The sequence below is a fragment of the Pocillopora damicornis genome, chromosome 8 (assembly GCF_964200805.1).
Source record: "Pocillopora damicornis chromosome 8, jaPocDami1.2, whole genome shotgun sequence".
Taxonomy (NCBI): domain Eukaryota; kingdom Metazoa; phylum Cnidaria; class Anthozoa; order Scleractinia; family Pocilloporidae; genus Pocillopora; species Pocillopora damicornis.
The window spans coordinates 3,209,766-3,229,693 of NC_142677.1; the positions used below are offsets into that span (position 1 = coordinate 3,209,766).

At 38.8% G+C, this 19,928-nt stretch overlaps 3 protein-coding genes and 1 long non-coding RNA gene across 12 annotated transcripts; 2 read left to right on the forward strand and 2 right to left on the reverse strand.

The window, feature by feature from the left end:
• Positions 1-747: 747 nt before the first annotated feature.
• LOC149040959 (uncharacterized) lies at positions 748-7,240 on the reverse strand. 8 transcript variants are annotated; one of them, XR_016179079.1, is made up of 6 exons: positions 6,858-7,240; positions 4,884-5,124; positions 3,706-3,805; positions 3,271-3,616; positions 2,870-2,987; positions 748-2,506 (listed from the first exon to the last, which is right to left on the reverse strand). It is a non-coding gene; the product is annotated as an uncharacterized LOC149040959 (long non-coding RNA). The 8 variants fall into 8 exon arrangements; XR_016179075.1 differs by adding an exon at positions 5,613-5,700 and having other exon boundaries at positions 2,485-2,987; positions 4,879-5,124; XR_016179078.1 differs by having other exon boundaries at positions 2,485-2,987.
• Positions 7,241-7,380: 140 nt separating this feature from the next.
• Positions 7,381-8,735, forward strand: LOC113680374 (uncharacterized). The gene has a single exon (XM_089180064.1). It carries the CDS (start codon positions 7,381-7,383, stop codon positions 8,605-8,607), a length of 1,227 nt encoding a protein of 408 aa, XP_089036190.1. The 3' UTR covers positions 8,608-8,735.
• Positions 8,374-10,711, reverse strand: LOC149040960 (uncharacterized). 2 transcript variants are annotated; one of them, XM_089180067.1, is made up of 2 exons: positions 10,362-10,711; positions 8,374-10,000 (listed from the first exon to the last, which is right to left on the reverse strand). In XM_089180067.1, the coding sequence occupies exon 2, from the start codon at positions 9,936-9,938 to the stop codon at positions 8,934-8,936; it is 1,005 nt and encodes a 334-aa protein (XP_089036193.1). In that variant the 5' UTR covers positions 9,939-10,000; positions 10,362-10,711; the 3' UTR covers positions 8,374-8,933. The 2 variants fall into 2 exon arrangements, with proteins under 2 accessions (XP_089036193.1, XP_089036192.1); XM_089180066.1 differs by having other exon boundaries at positions 8,374-10,006.
• A 1,557-nt stretch (positions 10,712-12,268) lies between these two features.
• LOC113679169 (uncharacterized) lies at positions 12,269-14,278 on the forward strand. Its single transcript, XM_027196120.2, has one exon. The coding sequence runs from the start codon at positions 12,366-12,368 to the stop codon at positions 13,347-13,349; it is 984 nt and encodes a 327-aa protein (XP_027051921.2). The 5' UTR covers positions 12,269-12,365; the 3' UTR covers positions 13,350-14,278.
• Positions 14,279-19,928: the final 5,650 nt, after the last annotated feature.

A 19,928-nucleotide genomic window follows, 5' to 3' on the forward strand; every position in this document is an offset into this window, starting at 1 on the left:
TTCTCGGTTTTTATATTTTTTGAGGCTTTGATACGTTTGTATCCACCCGTTGCTTGTTACAGAATTAAAAAAATATGTGTACAGTCAACACTTTTAGAGAGTTGCTTAACTTTTTATTTAGCAAAGTATACTGTTTTTCGTCATGTCACGAGCGTGAGACAAAGAGAAAATTCTGAGTCCCCATGAGGAATCGAACCTCAGACCTTCAAATTCCGCGCTCTGATGCTCTACCACTGAGCCACAGAGACTCTACAATGAGCGAGGTCTATTATGAAGTTCATATAACACGCGTTCTGCATACTGCTAGGATCAGCAAGATCGATCGCGTCATGTTTGTAAATAGAATAAGAGACAAGGTAAGGTTTTTGAGCTCGGCAAAGAAATAGAGAAAGATTTAGCCTTCGTCCCATGCTTGGGAAAAGACGAAAAATATATTTCTAAATTTCTTTACTGACCTCAAAACTTAACCTCTCTCATTCTACATACTGTTGACATTTCGGGATTTATAACACGATTATTTACGTACTGAAACAACAAATTATTTGTTTCAACATGCGGTGTTTAAGCCAAGGTGCATCATGTATGGTGAATTATTATATGTAAAGTGTAAGATATTACAGTGGAACCCGGTTAATACGGACACCAAGCTAAGGGGACATGCCATAATGTCCGTATTATACGGATGTCCGTATTAAGCGGGCTCTCAGAGAAAACATGTTTTATCGATATAAAGACGAAACCAGACAGTTTTACGAGAAAAACGTTGTTTAATTCCTCAACGGTAACAGTAACAAGTTCATTTAAAGGAACCTCACGATCATCACGTAGTACAAGAGTCAAACACCGGAAGAAAGGCAGTCTGTTCAAAATCAAATATGTCACGCTATTTTGTTTCTATTTTTCTAGTGATAAAATTTTATTAACCCGTAGAAATCTGTCATTATCTGAACAACGAACAATGTCTACAATTATCACATAATTGTGATAGTGAAAATAGACAGTGTGCAGATAACCAGTGTCCGTAAAGCGGGGTTGGCAATATATGAGAGTTTGTGACTTGGGACACAGAAAAGTGTCCGTCGTCCGTTTTAACCGGTGTCCGTATGAAGCAGGTTTATTTTAGAGAAAGTATGTGAGCTTTTTGTCGGGACAAACGAAACTGTCCGTTATAAGCAGGTGTCCGTATTAAGCGGGTGTCCGTAGAGCGGGGTTCCACTGTGTATGAATGGGATACAAGAATTTTTTATTCATGACCAATTTACCTATTAAAGCTATTTCATCGCTGACCACTCGTATCTCGAATGATTAGGATAGACAAGCGAATCTGGCGTATTTCTGAAACCCATTCTAAAAAGGCAGCCCTCAGTGATACTAAATCATTGTTGGACAATTTTTGGCCATTCTTCACAATTTCACGCGACACCACCGGATCAGTCAGGCGAAATGAATGCAAAAGAGGGTGAGAACAGGAAGGAGTAGGCGTTTGATAGGTTAAGCAAACCACGACAACAGCAACAAGGACGTGGCAGAGGATCTAATGAGCAGAACAATTGCTCAGCACGTGCGTTTTAAAACTGTGTACATTTTTTAGCCGTCCTCTGCAAAATTACAACGTGAAATCGTCCCAATTTACAGAGGTGTTTGGGAGAAAACTATGTGAAAATGGTGTGGTGGCTTTAACCTTTGCTAACTGGAAGACCAAAGATCCAGATGAAGAGAATAACCTAACTTACTACTTGAATGAGAAGGAGCTCTGGGAAAAAGAAATCGATAAATTCCTAGCCAGTCTTAAGGTTGATTTACAAGTGCGCCAACAGATTCCAATTGTTCCGAAAATTATAGATAACTTCGCCTCCCCAGCTGTGAGAACTGACTCTCGGAGCTGTGGATAAAATGCTTCAATGTCATGAGTATTTCGTCAGAGTTAGCATTCTTCAAAATTAACAACAGCCGTTTTAAATTTCTAGACAGTTCCCCAGCCACCGCAAGCATGACCGCCGCTGCCCGCTCCTCTTACAACCTTGATGCTCACGAGGATATCCCAGGAGAGATTCCTCTTAATCAAGAGCAGGAAGATGGGCTGTTGAACAGGCTATGGAAGGCTTTCTCGGACGTCTATAAAGCAGCTAAAACCTTTGATAATCGCATATTACGATTTTCTACCAGACGAGGCAATTCAAATGTAAACTAGCAAACCGGATGGTGAACGAGTTTTCACACGGAAACCAATATGTTTTGCTCAAAGAACTAGAAGTTTTTCTCACTTTTATATGTGCTTAGAGAATTAAAACTAATCCTTTCCTGTAGCGTCAATATATATGGCCTGGGGGTAGTCAATTCCACGAATTTTGAAAAGCACACGACAGATGTATCTATCCGCTAATAAGGACCTTGAGCAAACGGCGGACTCAGCAAATGATCTAATGGACAGAAAAATAGCTCACCTTTCCAGTAACCTTCCTCCCATTCCAGGCTACAGCATGCTCTGTTAGAAGGTCACATCGACCTAATCAAGTTTACTTCAATTCAGGTTATGGAAAATTGAATGTACAACACCACATCAATGTGTTATGGTTAATTTCTTAAAGTTTAAATCTGCACTTTCTTTTTTTAACTACTGTACTTATAAAATTGGTGGTAGTGTGATGTGTGATATCCCACAGTTAAACCAGTAAGGGCAGATTATTTAGTTTATCCTTATTGGTTGAACTGTGGGATTATACTTATATCATTTCACCACTAATTTCATAAGTACAGACTGAAACTGGAAAGTACACATTTTAAGTGGAAGCTGTTGGATATAGTAATAATGTGTTTGTAAATCAGGATTACTTATTATGAATACTTTGCTGATGACAGAATAACTTACTCTCTGGAAGCATATATTTGGTTGTGTTACCACATCTGGAGAAGTAGGAATTTATCTGCTCGACCTCTTCTCCAGTCGTGCATGCACTCCCAGTTTGCCATCTTCCACCCCAAAAAACCTACGATAACGTTCATGATATTCAATATAATAGGGCAAAAGTACAAAAAACTACATGCAGTTGCAAAAACTCCTGATATAAACATGCATATTCAAAATTAAAAAACAACATTTAGAAGATAACTGAAATTTTCCTCTTCAAAATTACTGTTATTCCAATTAGCCTGATTGTTTACTGCAAAAATCCTATTCTCATGACTACAAACTTGATTTGAATTATCAGAAAAATACTGGCTGTGATACAACGAGTTTTTTTGTACGTTTTAAATTTGAAAACTACGCACCATAAATAAGGTACTTGACAAGACCAACTGTGAGCTTTTGCAAGCATCACTAACAAAGCTGGCTGCATATTCCCCATTTTCATACCAGTTCTTTCAGCACAGCCCTAGTATCTGCATACAACGTCCTCTAAAAAAATCGTACATCATTAGGTTAAATTTTTTTGCATTGGATGTGATGGGGGTATCCGTAAATTTCTCCCTGGTACATATTGACCGCCCATTGCGCAAGTCCATGCCTACAGCCAGCGATCTCCAGCCCTGTCTCGTCCGCGTTTGCCCGTTCCTTCAGTTTATTGCCAGCTGCCTTCCAATGGATTTCTCCACATGAGTTGTTATCTTCACTTTGCTGAATAATAAAGTGTTTGGCCGTTAATTTGCAATTCAAATTATCCAATTTTTATTTCTTCATTCAAATAAATTGGAGTAAAACATCACCTTTGTAAATTTTTGTTTGGAATAATAAGCCTTTATGTGGTTGTCTAGGTCTTCCTTCTTGCAAATGAAACAGTTGCCATAATAAGATGGGTTCCTTCTTCTGTGAGAAGTACAATATTTAAACATAAAAAAAAACCATATCATATAATATAGATAGATGATAGTAAACATCAAACAAATTTTGTCACAATACATATGAAAGTGTTACAATACTTTATGAATGGAGCATCAACTCAATAAATACTAGATAAAAAAGAACATCACAATAATTTTGTTACTGTTACATGGTTTTAATTTTAGGGTAACTGTTCCCTACTGTTTTATACTGTCAGTAATAATTCTTACTTTACCATGTGAGATCCTAATTGTAAAACAATGTTGTGTTATCCAAAAAAAAAATAACAAGACAGAAGAACATCACACAATGTAGAGCTCTCATCTTTTGTTTTGTAAATACTAATTGAGTAATGCACATTTCTTTTACTTTTATATGAAAGGGGACTTGCAGTTAGGTGTAACTAAACTATTGCTTGAGGATGCACTATACATACTTTCCAGATTTTTTGTATCAATATAATTTCATGTTCCCATCAACATGGCATGGATGTTGGGTAATCAAAAATGATGGACATTTCATCTAGCCCAATTCTTGGTGTTTATCCAAATTATACTGGCAAAACTTCTACTCATGGAATGACTTATTGAATGTGACTGTGTTGAGTTCGGGAACATATTGATTTGGATTCAATAAATGGAAAATGAGTAATATTTACACATATATAATATTTATACATATTTATATTGAAAACAATATAATAGCAACAATTTATAATTGTTACTTGCTAATTTGCTACTTGTGTTTTAATTGATTGGTTTAAACACAGAAGCAAATTAAACGTGCATATTGAAGGCTTTATAGAAATAAAAAAATGTCAGAGGCAAAGTGGCATTTTCCATTTTCAGTTATGATCAAGCATGCACATATTATTTCATACAAAATAATACAGCTACTAAACATTGCTATATAGAGTAGTAAATTATATAAAAATAGCTACATTGAATGCTATTCCACCAGGTTTAAACCAGCTTCTCTTAAATACAGTAGGGGAGGGTGGGTCAATTCCACTGACAATAAATTTATTAAGTCCTCCAAATAATACTTAGCAAACTTACCTTACCTTTCAATGATGACACATCTTCTAAAGCTCCTACAAAAGCATTTTCAGATGTTCCAGGCATCCTCTTTTTGTAAAGCATTCCAAAGTACAAAAAGGTCTTGGTGGGAGATATCGCTGACACCATTGGGACTACCAGGGCAATAACCAGCTTTGACAACAGCAGCTAAATTAATGGTTTCAAGGTCTTTACCACAAGCAGTACAAATATAATCGAGCTTGCTAAAATCAAATCATCCTGTAACTGAACCATGACATAAAACTTATTAGAATACTTGACTTGAATTAGTGATCAGTAGTCATGTTTCACCTCATGTTACAAATATTGGGAAAATAATAACCTTGATGAAAGAATCTCTTATAAATAAGGACCTTAATTTGTTAATCATGCCCATGGATGTCATAAAACTGAATTTCCGCATAATTATATGAAACAATCCACAACAACACACAGACGGGCACCCCAGTGCTACCAACCAAATTCGATTATTGGAAAAGCAACTCACAGCTGTTCCAGCTGAGCTACCCAATGCAAATGAAGAATTAAAGATATCCAAACAAGAGGTGAGTGCTACCATTCAGACAATCAATGACCTGAAGGCTCAAGCACAGAATGACATTGATAATTGCAGAAAGCTTGCTCAAGAGCAGCTAGCCTTAGGAATAGAGCTATTTTCATCAGGTGTTGCCCCATTAAGTTCTATACTGGTTTCCCAACATATAAGCACTTACTAGTTTTTTGAGAGTTTGTTAAGCCAAAATTATGCTGAAAGACTGGTCTATAGCTATGCATCAGGGGATAGACAGATTCACATGTTGTCTGTAAATAGGAAAGTAACAACATGGGAAAATCCCCTATACTTCATCTTAGGAAGTCAGTGTATCTGGCAATCAAAGAATGAAGTTCAGGATAATATGCTAGAGGGATCTGTCTTCTTTATCCAACTACAAGAGTGGTTCTAGATAGTACTAAAATTTTTGTGCAAACTCCAACATCACTGTCACAGCTGTATTCCAGTTATAAGAGCAACAACACATTGAAGGGATTAATTGTTGGAAGCACCCCACATGGTGCAGTTTCATTTATTTCCTAGTTATACACAGGATCCATTACAGAAAGAAAATAACTAGATTCAGTGGAATTTTAGATTTACTGGAGCCTGGTGACTCGGTAATGGCAGGCAAAGGTTTCAATATTGATGAATTGCTAAGAGAAAAGGGGTTGGGGCTAAATCTTCCCCCTTTTCTTCAGAATCAAGCACAGTTCTCTGCAGCCAATGTACTTGAAAAAAAAACTATTGCAAAGCTCAGAGTACATGTCGGAAGAGCCATCCGAAGAATAAGGGAATTCCATTTTTTCAATTCTGATGTCCCCCTATCCACCCTTGGCTTTGTCAATCAGCTCTACATAGTAGCCTGTCTATTGACCAATTTTCAAGGACCTCTTATTTTACATAATACAGCGAGGAATTAATCTTGCAAGTAATTAAGACTATTCCATGGCAATCTTGTATTCCTTAAACACTATACTGACAGTCTTACCAATGATTAAGAATCAGTGCAAAAAATAGTTAAAAAAAAAGTGTCAAAAAGTGTTTGTTGTAATCTGCCCCCATTTGCAGTTTCTTTACCAACACCTCCTGGATCTCTTACTACTGTGAAGTTTTTCCCCTTGGGATGCTCCAACGCTGTTGCATACTTATTTCGACACCTGTAAATAATTTAGATTAATCTTGACTGGTAGCTTTGGTTGTCTGATATACAAGTTTTAGGTTTCTACACACTTCGCGTGTTTGTTAACAAATGAGAGTCAACTAAGCGACTTGGAGTAATTTTTTTCCTTGCCGAAAAAAACTGTGACCCTCCCCCGGTTGCGAATAAAACAGGTTTGACCGATTTGTAAAAAAAATTTACTAATGACCCTCCGAGGCCGCGGCCCACCCCCCCCCCCCCCTCAATAAAAAAAACGTACCTTACCTAATCACATGATGGCAATATCTACTTATTCCCGCAACACATGAGCGCTTTCCAGAGAGTGTCTTGTCCGCTAGGCCAATGGAAACCTCCAAGGAATGGGGCACCTCATTCTTCTTTATTGACCTGAAGCATTTACAGGTAACTGTTGCGGATCCCAGAGGGTAAGTTACTACAAAAGAGTAATAGTTTCCGCTCGGACGATCCTGTACGATGAAAGAAATTTTGCACCCAAAAACGCTCCACACTCGTTTAAAAAGAAAAAATTCTTAAAATCTGTCAACGAATGAGCTTCAAATACTAAAATACAAGGAATATCAGGGCAAAATACGCTTCGTTTTCTCTTTAATAGTCACCCTGGACCTTCCTCGAAAGCTTTCTTCAATAGTCCTTTTTACAGTTCCCGGCGCCATATTAGATTAGTAGCCGCGCCAACACGATAGCGAGGCTGCCGGTGACCCGCGTATTACAAAAACAGTAAATACAGCTGATCGGAGAAGTCTTTCGTGGTTCAATCGCTTCTAAAATGGTGCTAGTTTGCAAGGATATGCAGATTACAACGCTAGAAGATATCCAGAAGTTAAAAGTTAAGGATTTAAGGGAAATTTTGCGTTCTAATTCGGAAGCGACGGGCGGAATAAAAGCAGATTTGGTTTTAAAAGTCTACGCGATACTCATGCGACACGTGCTACGACCGGGTGAGTATCAGCAGCAAAGTAGCGATAATACTGCTCAGGATCACCAGAATACAACGGAAAATAGTGGTGACTTCAAGTACGATGAAACTTTAAGACGAATCTCTGCTCTCGGATGGTCGACTGATTTACGTCAGCTTCCCGAACTACTCGTGCCCACTCTTCAAGAGACTGAAGAGAAACACGAAAGTGTTGCCTTCACCGACAGCTATGACATAGCTACTAATCGTTTTAAAAATATGATCGATGAGCATGTTTCCAGTCTAACTATTACTCTGGTGGAGATCCAGGAAACTGAAAGATTGACTAGGGGGCAAGCCAAGAACAACCTATGGTTTGAAAAAAGGAAAACTGTATTGACAGCCTCAAATTTTGGAAATGCTGCCAAAACAAGAGTGGAACCTTCAAATAAATTGAAAGCAATACTCTACAGTAACTTTACAACTGAAGCTGTGCAGTATGGAATTGAAAGCGAACAGAAAGCTGTCAATTTATTTATAAGGGAAATGAGAAGGGATGGTATTGCAGTAAGTGTGGAGGAACCTGGATTGTCACTGTCTAAAGACAAACCATACCTTGGAGCGAGCTTAGACAGAGTAGTAACTATGATTGACACTGATAAAAAATGGGGGATGGAAATAAAATCTCCTTTCAGCAAGGCTGGCATGACTGTTGATGAAGCTTGCAAAGAAAAGAATTTTTGTTTGGAGAAACTGGCTGATGGGTCTGTACAACTTAAAAGGAACCACAGCTACTTTTGTCAAGTTCAAGGTCAGCTGTACTGTTCCATTATACCCCTTGAAGGAATAATTTTTGTAGTGTACTTTGGAGAAAACATGCCACTGTTTATTGAAAAAATCCACTTTCAAAACAGAAAATGGTATGATGAATTGTTGCCAAAGATTGATTATTTTTATCGAAGGGCTTTTTTCCCTGAGATGCTAACTGAACGAGTTAAAAGAGGGAAAGTCCTTTACCTACATGGTGGTTGGCTTCCATACGGACACTATTCATGCTCAAGAAATGGTTTAAAGTTAAAACTTCAGAGGTCAACATAAGGTGAATAATAAATAAATCAAGGGAACAATTCAAAACCATTCTTGTCTACTAGCATGCACTGTGTAAAAATACATGTACAATTTCATTTTTAAATGAAATAAAGTGGGAATTTTTGGTTCCATGATAACTTACTATATGGAATCCCAATAGTTATTAATATGCATTGACATGCAAGTGCTATTATTTGGAATACAAAATTAATGGAACCCAAGGGGCTGATTACGGGAAGCAGGCTTAGACTGATAGCTGGGCTTCTGCCACAATTTTAAAATGCAAAAAAAGTAAACACTTCTACCTAATAATAAATAGACAGCAAAAACTAGAATCAAAGATTGGCTGGTGGTAGTAAAGGGGGTAAAAAGTTTGTCAGAAGGCCACAGACAGTTGAAATTTGTGTTGCATAGGGGCTCAATGTATTAGGTAAGGTACCATCTAAAATGTGGTAGGTCTTAATGCGGCCAATTGCACGCTCCACGTGAATGCGCACTGAAGCAATGCTCATAGTCTCTTCAGTTTCAGCTGCTGTCATTTGATCATGGCCAGCCAAAAATGGTGGCATGTTTACTGTAACGCCAGCAGGTACAATTGCAGAAATGTCAAATCCGTGATCAACCATGACATTATCACCCACTTGCAACAAATCTAATACACCACTCTCTCTTGTTATTTGCTTGTCAGACACACGCCCACCCAATGGAAACAGGTCCTTGAGCTCATGATAGAGCAAATTTATCCAGGTCATGCAGATCCTGGAAACCAGGCTGGCACTGATGCCAAATCTGTCGGCAAGGTCCTGTACAAATAGACCTTTCAGTCTCATGAGCACCAGTAGGAACTCATCCAGAAAAGTAAGCTTCCTTGATGGTCCAGGTTTACTCTTGTTATCATCAAGTTGATAAGGCTGGCTTTCCTTTACTAGATTTTCACCCTTCCAGTACTGCATTTTGGAAAGCTTTGGCTCAATGTATTTGTAGAAGCTTATTAATGCCTCATAACTTAGGAATCCAGTGTAAAATAAAACAGCAGCATTGTCATCTTTAATTTTGTCAATGGAAAATTGATGTTCCGATAACACAGCATTTTCCTTTTCTGCTTCACTGAGTTTTTCCTGGCAGTCAGCTAGCCGAGTTTCAAGTAATTCAATTCTCCTTTGCAGTTCAAGGACACAATCAGGCTCTGTTTGAGGGGACTCACACTCCACTTCAGCAGCATTTTCATCACACTCTGAAAATGAATGAGCAGCATCAGTTGACGCATTGATAGAAGGAAATACTGAGCAGGATCCAAACGGCAATGCTGATGCTGCTACTCCAACAGTTGATTCATCCATCTTTCTTTCCTTTGGTGCCTTTCTTTGGTTTGATTGCTTTGTTCAGCTAAATATACATGGCTCTGCACCTTGTAAATAAATAAATAAATAAATAAAACTTATTAAATGTGACAGTAATCATTTCAGATTTATTTATTATGAGTTAATCTGCAATTAAATTGATTGCTTTTGTGAAGTCCAGCAATATTAATAAGCATACATTAAATATTCTATCATTCAGTAACAAAAATCACAAGACATGAAACACTTTAAATCATAAAGTTTACAATAAAACAACAATCGTCGAATAAAACAACCAAAATCTTTGATTTGGGAAAAATTAAACGAATCCTTGTTTCTAAAGACCAAAATATCTTTGAATTTTGAGTTTTTCATAGCTCAAATCATGAACGCACACAACAAAAGCTCGACAATATCACAAACCTGTCTTCAAATTCCAGCGACCAGAAAGTTTTTTCGAGATATCTTCTGCCCGAAAATGCTCATGACAGAGGACAGTGGCGGTGGAAACAACAAAGCCGTCCTGTCCGTGTCGTCGCTTGATAAGTGAACACCACCGATTCCTTCGCTGAGCGTCCTTGGGAAACTCGAAGAAATGATAACTTGTACGAGTACCGTTTACATTATAGGCGCTATTATTGCAGTCAAAGGCTGCAAAATACTTTCCTCTTCTCTTTCGAGGGGCGGAGGATGTTTCCTCGACGCTTAAGCTTTCATTCATCCCACCAAAGACTCGACAAACCAACGAAACGCTTGAAAACACCAACAAACTCGGGAGTTACTACATCACGGGCGACGAGCGGGGATAGAAAAAACGACCCAAATATGAGCGGTCAGCGGTGAAACAACTTTTATACTTCATATAGAGACATATAATTTGTTGTTCCAGAGACAATCGTGTTGTAAAGCCGAAATGTTAACAGTTTACTTCACAGTTTAAGCAATTTTTCAAAAGTGTTGATTGAACTCATATCTTTTACTGCTTTAATAAACAATGGAGGCTTCGGAGAGGGAGTCAGTGGCATTTGGAAAGGCACCAAGAATAATTATATATGGTTTGTAGCTAGCTGCGTGACGTGCGTGACGAAAAAAAAGTACCATGATTTCCGGTTGTCAAAAATGTCAATCAAATTTGGCAGGAACTTGGTTTTCGCACTGTAGTTTGCTTTTCCTGGAAGATTTTGCCATGGATGAAGACCAAAAGCCAACAATGTTGAGAGATTTAGAGATCGACTTTTTGAAAGAACATCTCAATGGCTTTTCTGTTGAAGGCAATTATTGTTTTGGATATTTCGAGGGAAACAGAGCAGAGATGGATGATCTGTTAGTTTCATTTCAGGCATTGAACTCCACCTGTTATGTACTTACAGAAAGCCATTCAAAAGAGAAAAACCACAACAGATTTTCTCAAATAGGTATATAATCTCTCAGTGTTTTAAAGTGCACAGATCCCGGTTTCCTTTCCTGACTCTCCTAATTCAGGGATAATTTAATTGAGAAGAATCGCCGTCTTTCAGAGTTTATGGTAAATTTCTTCAAAGGCAGTCTTACGCGATTTGCGAGAAGCTGCGTCTGAACTACCTATTTATATTTCATTTTAGTTTCTTTGTGTTTGTTGTTATTGCTGTTGTTATTTTTTTTTTTTATTCATTTATCTCTAACTAAAAGGTCTATTTGGTTTAAAAACAGCGAACAGTGGCTTTGGCGCTTTGATGCCTCTGTTGGTTAATAGAGCATTAAAAGTATTGTTCCAGTTAAAGCTTGAGGAAAATTGCTTAACTTTTTAAGTAGCGAAGTGTAACTTGGTAACATTTCGGCTTTACAACACGATTGTTTTCTGCAAATACAAAACGTACATTTAATTCTTCTTGGTACCTTTCGGATGCCACCGATGCCTTCATTGTTTATTAAAGCAGTAAAAGATATATGTACAATCAACACTTTTGAATTGCTTAACATTTTATTTAGCGAAGTAAACTGTTTACACTTCGGCTTTACAACACGATTGTTTCCTGATACTACAAATGATCTGTCTATATATGAAGTATGAAAGTTGTTTCACTGCTGACCACTCGTATTTGGGTCGTTTTTTCTATCTCCGCTCGTCGCCCGTGATGTAGTAACTACAAACTCTTATGCGACGTCCGAATCGGGTCACCGGCAGCCTCGCTATCATGTTTGCGCGGTTACTAATCCAATATGGCGCCAGGAACTGTAAAAAGGACTATTCAACGATAGGCTCTCAAGCATGGCGTTGCTATGCGGTAACCAACCACGTGATCAAGAAGTAAGCTAGGTCACTCTGCAAGCAGCCTATTGAAAATCAGTAAATGTTGCGTGACGTCATAGTAGCAGTCTCCCTCCCGTTTTTATCCTCTTCCGCTTTCATTTCGCCTGACTGATTCGATAGTGGGTAAATTGCGAAGAATGGCCAAAAAATTGTGCATCAGTGCCCCAGAATTATCGAATTCTGCCTTTTTAAAATGGGTTTCAGAAAAACGCCAAAATCGCTTGTCTATCCTAATCACGGGCAAGACCGGAGTCGGTAAATCTCGTCTTGTAAACGCTCTTGTTGGAGAGCGAGTTGCGAAGGAAGGTCGATCCACAAGCGCTTGCACCGACACCGTCACTTCGTACAAAACTGAAATCAGTGGTGTTGATGTAGTTGTATGGGATTCGCCAGGTCTACAAGGTGTAACGTGCAACGAAAGACTGTATCTTCAGGAAATGGAGAGCAAGTTAAGTCAGGGTATCGATGTTATGATTTACTGCATCAGTATGAACGATAGGCGGTTTTATGACGCGGATAAACATGCAATCCGTACCCTGACAGAGGTTTTTGGGAGTAAACTATGGAAGAATAGTGTGGTGGCTTTAACCTTTGCTAACTTTAAGACCAAAGATCCAGATGAAGAGAATGACTTAACTTACTTCTCGAATGAGAAGTACTTCTGGGAAAAAGAAATCGGTGAATTCCTAGCCAATTTAAAGGTTGATTTACTAGTGCGTCAACAGATTCCAATTGTTCCGACAGGAAATTTTAAACAACTTTGCCTTCCCGGTTGTGAGAACTGGCTCTCAGAGCTGTGGATAAAATGCTTCAATGTCATGAGTATTTCGTCAGGGTTAGCATTCTTCAAAATTAACGAGAGCCGTTTGAAATATCTAGACAGTTCTCCAGTCACCGCAAGCACGGCCACCGCGAGCACGGCTGCCGCTGCCTGTTCCTCTTACAATCCTGATGCTCATGAGGATATCCCAACAGAGATTCCTCAGAATCAAGAGCAAGAAGATGGGCTGTTAAAGAGGCTTTGGAAGGCTTTCTTGGACGTCTATGAAGCAGCTAAAAACTTTGGTCATCGCATATTACGATTTTTTTTTGCCAAACGAGGTAATTCAAATGTCAATTAGCAAACAATTATGAACGAGTTTTCACACGAAAACCAATATGTTTTGCTCAGAGAACTTGAAGTTTTTCTCACTTTTGCATGTGCTTAGAGAATTAAAACTGATCCTTTCCTGTAGCGTTAATATTTATGGCCTAGGGGTAGTCAATTCCACGAATTTTGAAAAGCACACGACAGATATATCTATCCGCTAATAAGGACCTTGAGCAAACGGCGAACCTAACAAAACAAAAGATCTCATGGGCAGAAGAATAGCCCAGCACGTGCATTTTAAATTTTTGTACATTTCTTGGTTTTCCTCTACGAAACAACAACGTCAAATCACCAAAATTTGCGTCATGTGATGAGAACTGAAACCACGACGCAAATTATTTAAGTTTCCATCTGGAACTCAATGTTTCTTACAAACACTTTGCCGAAGTTGAGGTGTAGCACCGTAACGGTAAACACATCTAGCTATTCGCGAGATTCTAGTTGAAATTTTCAATTCATTTTTTAATCGACGTCTTCCACGGTGTTGTCTTCCTCAAGTTCCCTAGTGTACGTTGACATTTGACTGCCCCTAAGCGTAAACGATTCAATAATAACTCGCGCCTACACAGAAGTGGATTGTTTGTATTACAGAAATGACGACTTAATCGAACATACCGTTATAAACTCTAAAAACGAGTTTTGAAATGAAAATTCGTGTGTTAAAGGTGAAGATCGATTGCGTTACTCCGTTTAGAATCATCCCCATCACAGGGGGAAGCCCAAATGAAGGCCATTGGCTGCCCTTAGTTCATTTTGTTAAACGATAAAAATACAGCTATATTTAATCTGAAATACCGTAAGGGTTTCCTTATATTGGTGTCGGGGAAAGGAATGGAAATATTTTATTACTTTAAACCATTCCTGTAAAAAAGAAAAAATTATAAAAGGGCAGGTTGATTACTTCTTGATCCTTTTGGAAGCCTTATCTTAGAGGTAGAGTTTGGTCACGTTTCCCCACAGGCGGCCCAAGCTCACGTCTCGAGAAAAAGCCAACGATGAATTCATGAACGCGTCACGCGTTGTGTGACTCGGTGTTAAGTTACGGGAGGAACCGTTGAAAATTTGAACACGTTCTAAGGCATAGTATGGGGAACGAAATATGGTCGATTTACAACGATAAATATTTCGAAATCTGAATATTTTACACGTAAAATCAATAAAAACTTACTCATGCCCTGTGTATCCGTCATAGTTTCTAGCGATTTCTGCTGTTTTAAGCTTGCTTTACCATCACTGTTATCCATGTCAAAAGACGAAGTCAAGGCTGCACACTCCGATTTCGACCTTGGTCCACACGGAGGTGATTTGCGCCCCGAAAATCCTCCCGATCGGCATTTTTCTCAGCCACACTTTACGATCTAAGATCGCTGCACCCTGGGACATGTCTCAATACCAAAACTTCACGCGCATTTCGCTGGAAACGAGTGTTTTCTACCTGAATTTCCAAGTTTGCTTCTTTCTGGTTATGCTTTGAACACGAAGACTGGACACGGCCGCGAAAGAGACTTGGGTACGAGGTCAATTTTCTCTCTACCGCGAGTGGTACGGTCGATTAATGTACAATACTTACCCAGAAGACTAGTGACATCAACTGGCAAAACATTGTAGTTTGATAGGCCATGCATGGAAGGGTAGATGCAATCGACGTTAGGACATCATGTGGACAATGGTATTTACATTGCGGTATGTAAGACTTCACATACAACGTTCGCTTTAATTACAGTCAATTTCAGGTGGCGAAATATTTCACCTCTCCATGAATTTCACAAGAAATCTACGTGTAGGAAAAAATAATATTCGTATCGGATTCCGACGTCAAACTTGCGAAAAGTTATGATACCTAAATATTTATCCTAGGTTCGCACAAGGAAATTTGTTCTCTATTAATATAAGCTTTTCACCCGTGATTTTATCAGTAAAGTTCCCAAAATGAAATATTAGGATTTTCATCTTGAAACTTTGCCACTCTTAACTTTCTGATTCGCTTCGCCGTTAATTTCACCGCATCTCTTCCTCTTCGATAGCATTTTCGCGAAAATAATCGAAGCTTAGATGCTCACAGAAAACCCCACAGAATATTCAAATTTTGTACGTTGTTTATCTGTTTACTTTCGACTCGCTGTCTGATTGGTTGATTAGGACAACAGGTTAAGGCGAGTTGCCTCTGTGGAGATGGGGTAAGTATTGTACATTAATCGACCGTACCACTCGCGGTAGAGAGAAAATTGACCTCGTACCCAAGTCTCTTTCGCGGCCGTGTCCAGTCTTCGTGTTCAAAGCATAACCAGAAAGAAGCAAACTTGGAAATTCAGGTAGAAAACACTCGTTTCCAGCGAAATGCGCGTGAAGTTTTGGTATTGAGACATGTCCCAGGGTGCAGCGATCTTAGATCGTAAAGTGTGGCTGAGAAAAATGCCGATCGGGAGGATTTTCGGGGCGCAAATCACCTCCGCGTGGACCAAGGTCGAAATCGGAGTGTGCAGCCTTGACTTCGTCTTTTGACATGGATAACAGTGATGGTAAAGCAAGCTTAAAACAGCAGAAATCGCTAGAAACTTCGACGGATACACAGGGCATGAGTAAGTTTTTATTGATTTTACGTGTAAAATATTCAGATTTCGAAATATTTATCGTTATAAATCGACCATATTTCGTTCCCCATACTATGCCTTAGAACGTGTTCAAATTTTCAACGGTTCCTCCCGTAACTTAACACCGAGTCACACAACGCGTGACGCGTTCATGAATTCATCGTTGGCTTTTTCTCGAGACGTGAGCTTGGGCCGCCTATGGTTTCCCTCGTTATGATCGCGAAGTTGACATGGAAACAGTTGTTCAGTTTCTACAGTAATTAGAACTCGTGATGGTGTCTTGGGAAAGCTATGTTATTAATTAAGTTAATTTGTTAATCCAGGAAGAGTAAATCTCTCTGGTAAAAGGTCACGTTCGACACCTCTCGTGCTTAAACATGTGATACCCTTCATGTTTCGCAATTAGATAGTTATTATAACTAGCACGTAGCAACTTGGATGCGGTACTTGTGAACGCCCCTTCTTCGCCAACTTTTGTAATCATGATGTTGTTATGTAACGGTCTTCTAAGACAATTTTCTCTTAAGATGCCCCTTCAGATGTAAATAATATTCTGTTAATAGGTTAGTTATGATTTTTATATTACCAATCTCGTTTCTGTTTTGGCCGATCTCAACTGTAAGAATTAGAAATTTAAGGTAAAAAATGATTTTGTAACTGCGCAAATAACTCGAAGGCGCAGGAACTGTCATACGTAATCTAACATGATTCGCTGGCTGAGATAGAACGATGACGATACCAGAAGATTGACAGCTTAGTAGTGTCATCTGCAGTGTCACCTTTATAAACGGTGACCCTCGCTTTTCTCATTAGATAGAAGTTAGTCCCCGTTGTAACAACTTGAGAAGAAAAGAAATTAAATAAGAATCAACCAAACAAACGACGAATGTTAGAGATTTTACTTCTAACAATATGAAGATCTCCCTTGCATGACCCCTCGCTTAGAAACTGGGTGCGTGAGAGGGGCCTGGTCTCTCAGACGATGTCGAGGGACTGGAGCGATTAATTGAATTTTGTTATTGTGCATGTTAGTGCGGCATTCCCACTTAGTGATTTCTTTCCTTTTACGTTTCTAATTACATTTTTGTATTTTTGCACGCACATTTTTCTTATTGTTTTCGCCTTCTTTTCACTCACGGCGATTTGTATTCTGTTAGATTTTTTCGTATAATTCTGCTGAACATTGGAGTGTCAGATTGCATTAGGTTAACATCGATTCTTTCACTGCGATCATCTTTTAGTTGTTCCGTTCTTCGTGCTCGCAAGTCACGCAACGTTTGTAAGTGTCTTTCCTTTGTCCGATTGTATTTCCTCTTTTGTTTTGCGTTTTCCTATTCCTTCTACTTCGTAATAACTTGCAATAATTTGTTCCTTTTAACAACCATGATCAACTGTGATGTAAATAAATTTTAAAGCGTTCGCGTCTTGAAGCCTGACTTTGTTGGTAGTCAAAGTGCAACTACACACTTTTCTGCGAAAATTCACTCTAACATTCTAAAAGGAAAGGCAAGAACAAACTTGATCCCAATACTGCATAAAAAGGTTATGATTCTGTGCGTTTCATGTACTTAACGGCGTCATTGAGAGCCGAATGTCATTAGCATATCTGGGGCCATACGATTTCGATATTTTAGGTCATGTCACACGTATTCATTTTCCGCTGAAATTTCAAGAAATTGTATTCGTGCCATATGCTTGGAGGTTTGTCTGCGATGGAACCCATAGCATATATACCTCATCCTTTTTCAATTCAGTATTTTCATGTTCTGTCAAATAAATCATAGTATAAAACAGAATGTAACTCCTTATATTGGTAAATATTTTGGTAATATCTGATCGACACTAACTGATTTTCCAAACAAGTAAGTGTTCCGTGACGTCATAGTGGCAGTCTTCAACCAATGATTAGGGACCTTAAGCAGTTAGGACTGTAACGCCGAGGAATACGTCGATTTAAACATGAATACATATCAGACATGGTTTGATGCTACTCTGGTTTACAGATTTAATGAATGTAACCGAAGATGTTACAATTTATAGACCTAACGTTTCGACACTCCTGTCTAGTGCCTTCATTAGGGGTGATGAAGGCACTAGAATTTTATGATTCTATTCCTTGCAACAACTGTGACAACGAATACATCGAACAGACCAAACGTCAGTTTGGTACACGTTTGATAGAGCATCAAAAAGCGGTTTTCTTTTGGAAAAAGGAAAATTCAGCTTTATCGGGGCACATATAACTAACTAACCATACAATTGGGCGGGATAATTCTAAAATTATCACCACTAATCGGCGTTACCACCAGTGCCTTTGTTTGGAAGCTTGGCATATGAAGAATTAGTATCTTTCGACGTTGTTTCGCTCTTCACTAAAATCCCAGTTGATCTTGCCGTTAAGGTTGCGGAGGAGAGACTCAGAGAAGATGCTTCCCTAGGACAAAGAACTTCTTTGCCTGTGGAGGATATTATTCATCTGCTGTCTTTTTGCCTCAAAACCACGCAATTTGCATATAACGGCATCTACTATCAACAAGTTTTTGGTACAGCTATGGGTTCGCCCGTCTCTGTTGTCATTGCCAACATGGTAATGGGAGACGTGGAACAAAGGGCCTTAGCCACTTCACCGGTTAAACCCTTTTTCTGGAAACGATATGTCGATGATGTTATTTTTGCGGTATCCGGAAATGAAGCGGAGCGCCTCCTATCGCATTTGAATTCAGTAGGGCCGTCGATCCAGTTCACCCTTGAGCGTGAAAAGGATAGATATTTGCCCTTTCTTGATTTAAATGTGTCCAGAGGGGTTCAGGGTAATTTAGAGACAAGTGTCTACCGTAAACCTGCCCACACCGACAAATACCTCGCTTTCGAACCTAGCAGAACAAAAGATCTAATGGGCAGAACAATAGCCCAGCATGTGCGTGTGTATCTTTGTACATTTCTTAGCTTTCCTCTACAAAACAAAAACGTTAAATCACCAAAATCTGCGTTGTCTGAGAACGGAAACCCCGACAGAAAATTACTGGAACTCAATGTTTCTCACAAACACTTTGCTGAAGTTGAGGTGTAGCTCCGTAACGGTAAACATATTTAGCCATTTTCGAGATTCTAGTTGAAATTCTCAATTCATCTTTTTACTCGACGTCTTCCACAGCTCAAATTCTCCAATGTACGTTGACGTTTGACTGCCCCCACGGTTCGTGTTTCACATCAGATCGTAAACGATTCGTTAATGACTCGCGCCTACACCAAAGTGGATTGTTTGTATTGCGGAAATGAAGACTTAATCGAGCATACCGTTATCAATTGTCAATTGCCCTTTTGCCAAGGGTTACACAATGGTTTAATAACGTTAATTATTCAGATCTTAATCCGTCAGTTAAAGAAATCGTATTTGGGTTATTTACTACCACTTTAGCTGTAAATAAAGCTTTATCATGTAAATTTATTATGCAATGTTACATTTATACCAGCAAACTTCGAAATCGATCAATTACTCTCTCGGACTTCGTGAAAAAACAAAGCGATAAATACAATGTAGAACAGAAAGGATAAGATTTGTCTCCCGTTTTTCTAGTAACTGTTCCTTCAAATTTATTTCTGATTTTAAATTTCTAATTTTTCTCCTCCTCCATAACTCTTGTGAGAGGGAGGAGGGTAGAACGTGATGCCATACTACACAGCTATATTCAAGTAAGGATCGTATCGGGGCGATATAGATAGTAATTAGATCATTAATCTTAACGCCCCTCGACGAAATACTCGAAGTATATGAAGTTCTTTTAGAAGCCTTGGTGACAATAGATTCGATGTGATTGTTCCATTTCAAATTATTCTGGATCACCAGACCAAGTACTTTGTGAGAGGTTAAAAGCTCAATTGTTGATCATCGATCTTCAAATGAGGGAGATCTGTGGGTTCCTTTAGGAAACAAAGCCGCATTTCTTTGCACTTTTTAG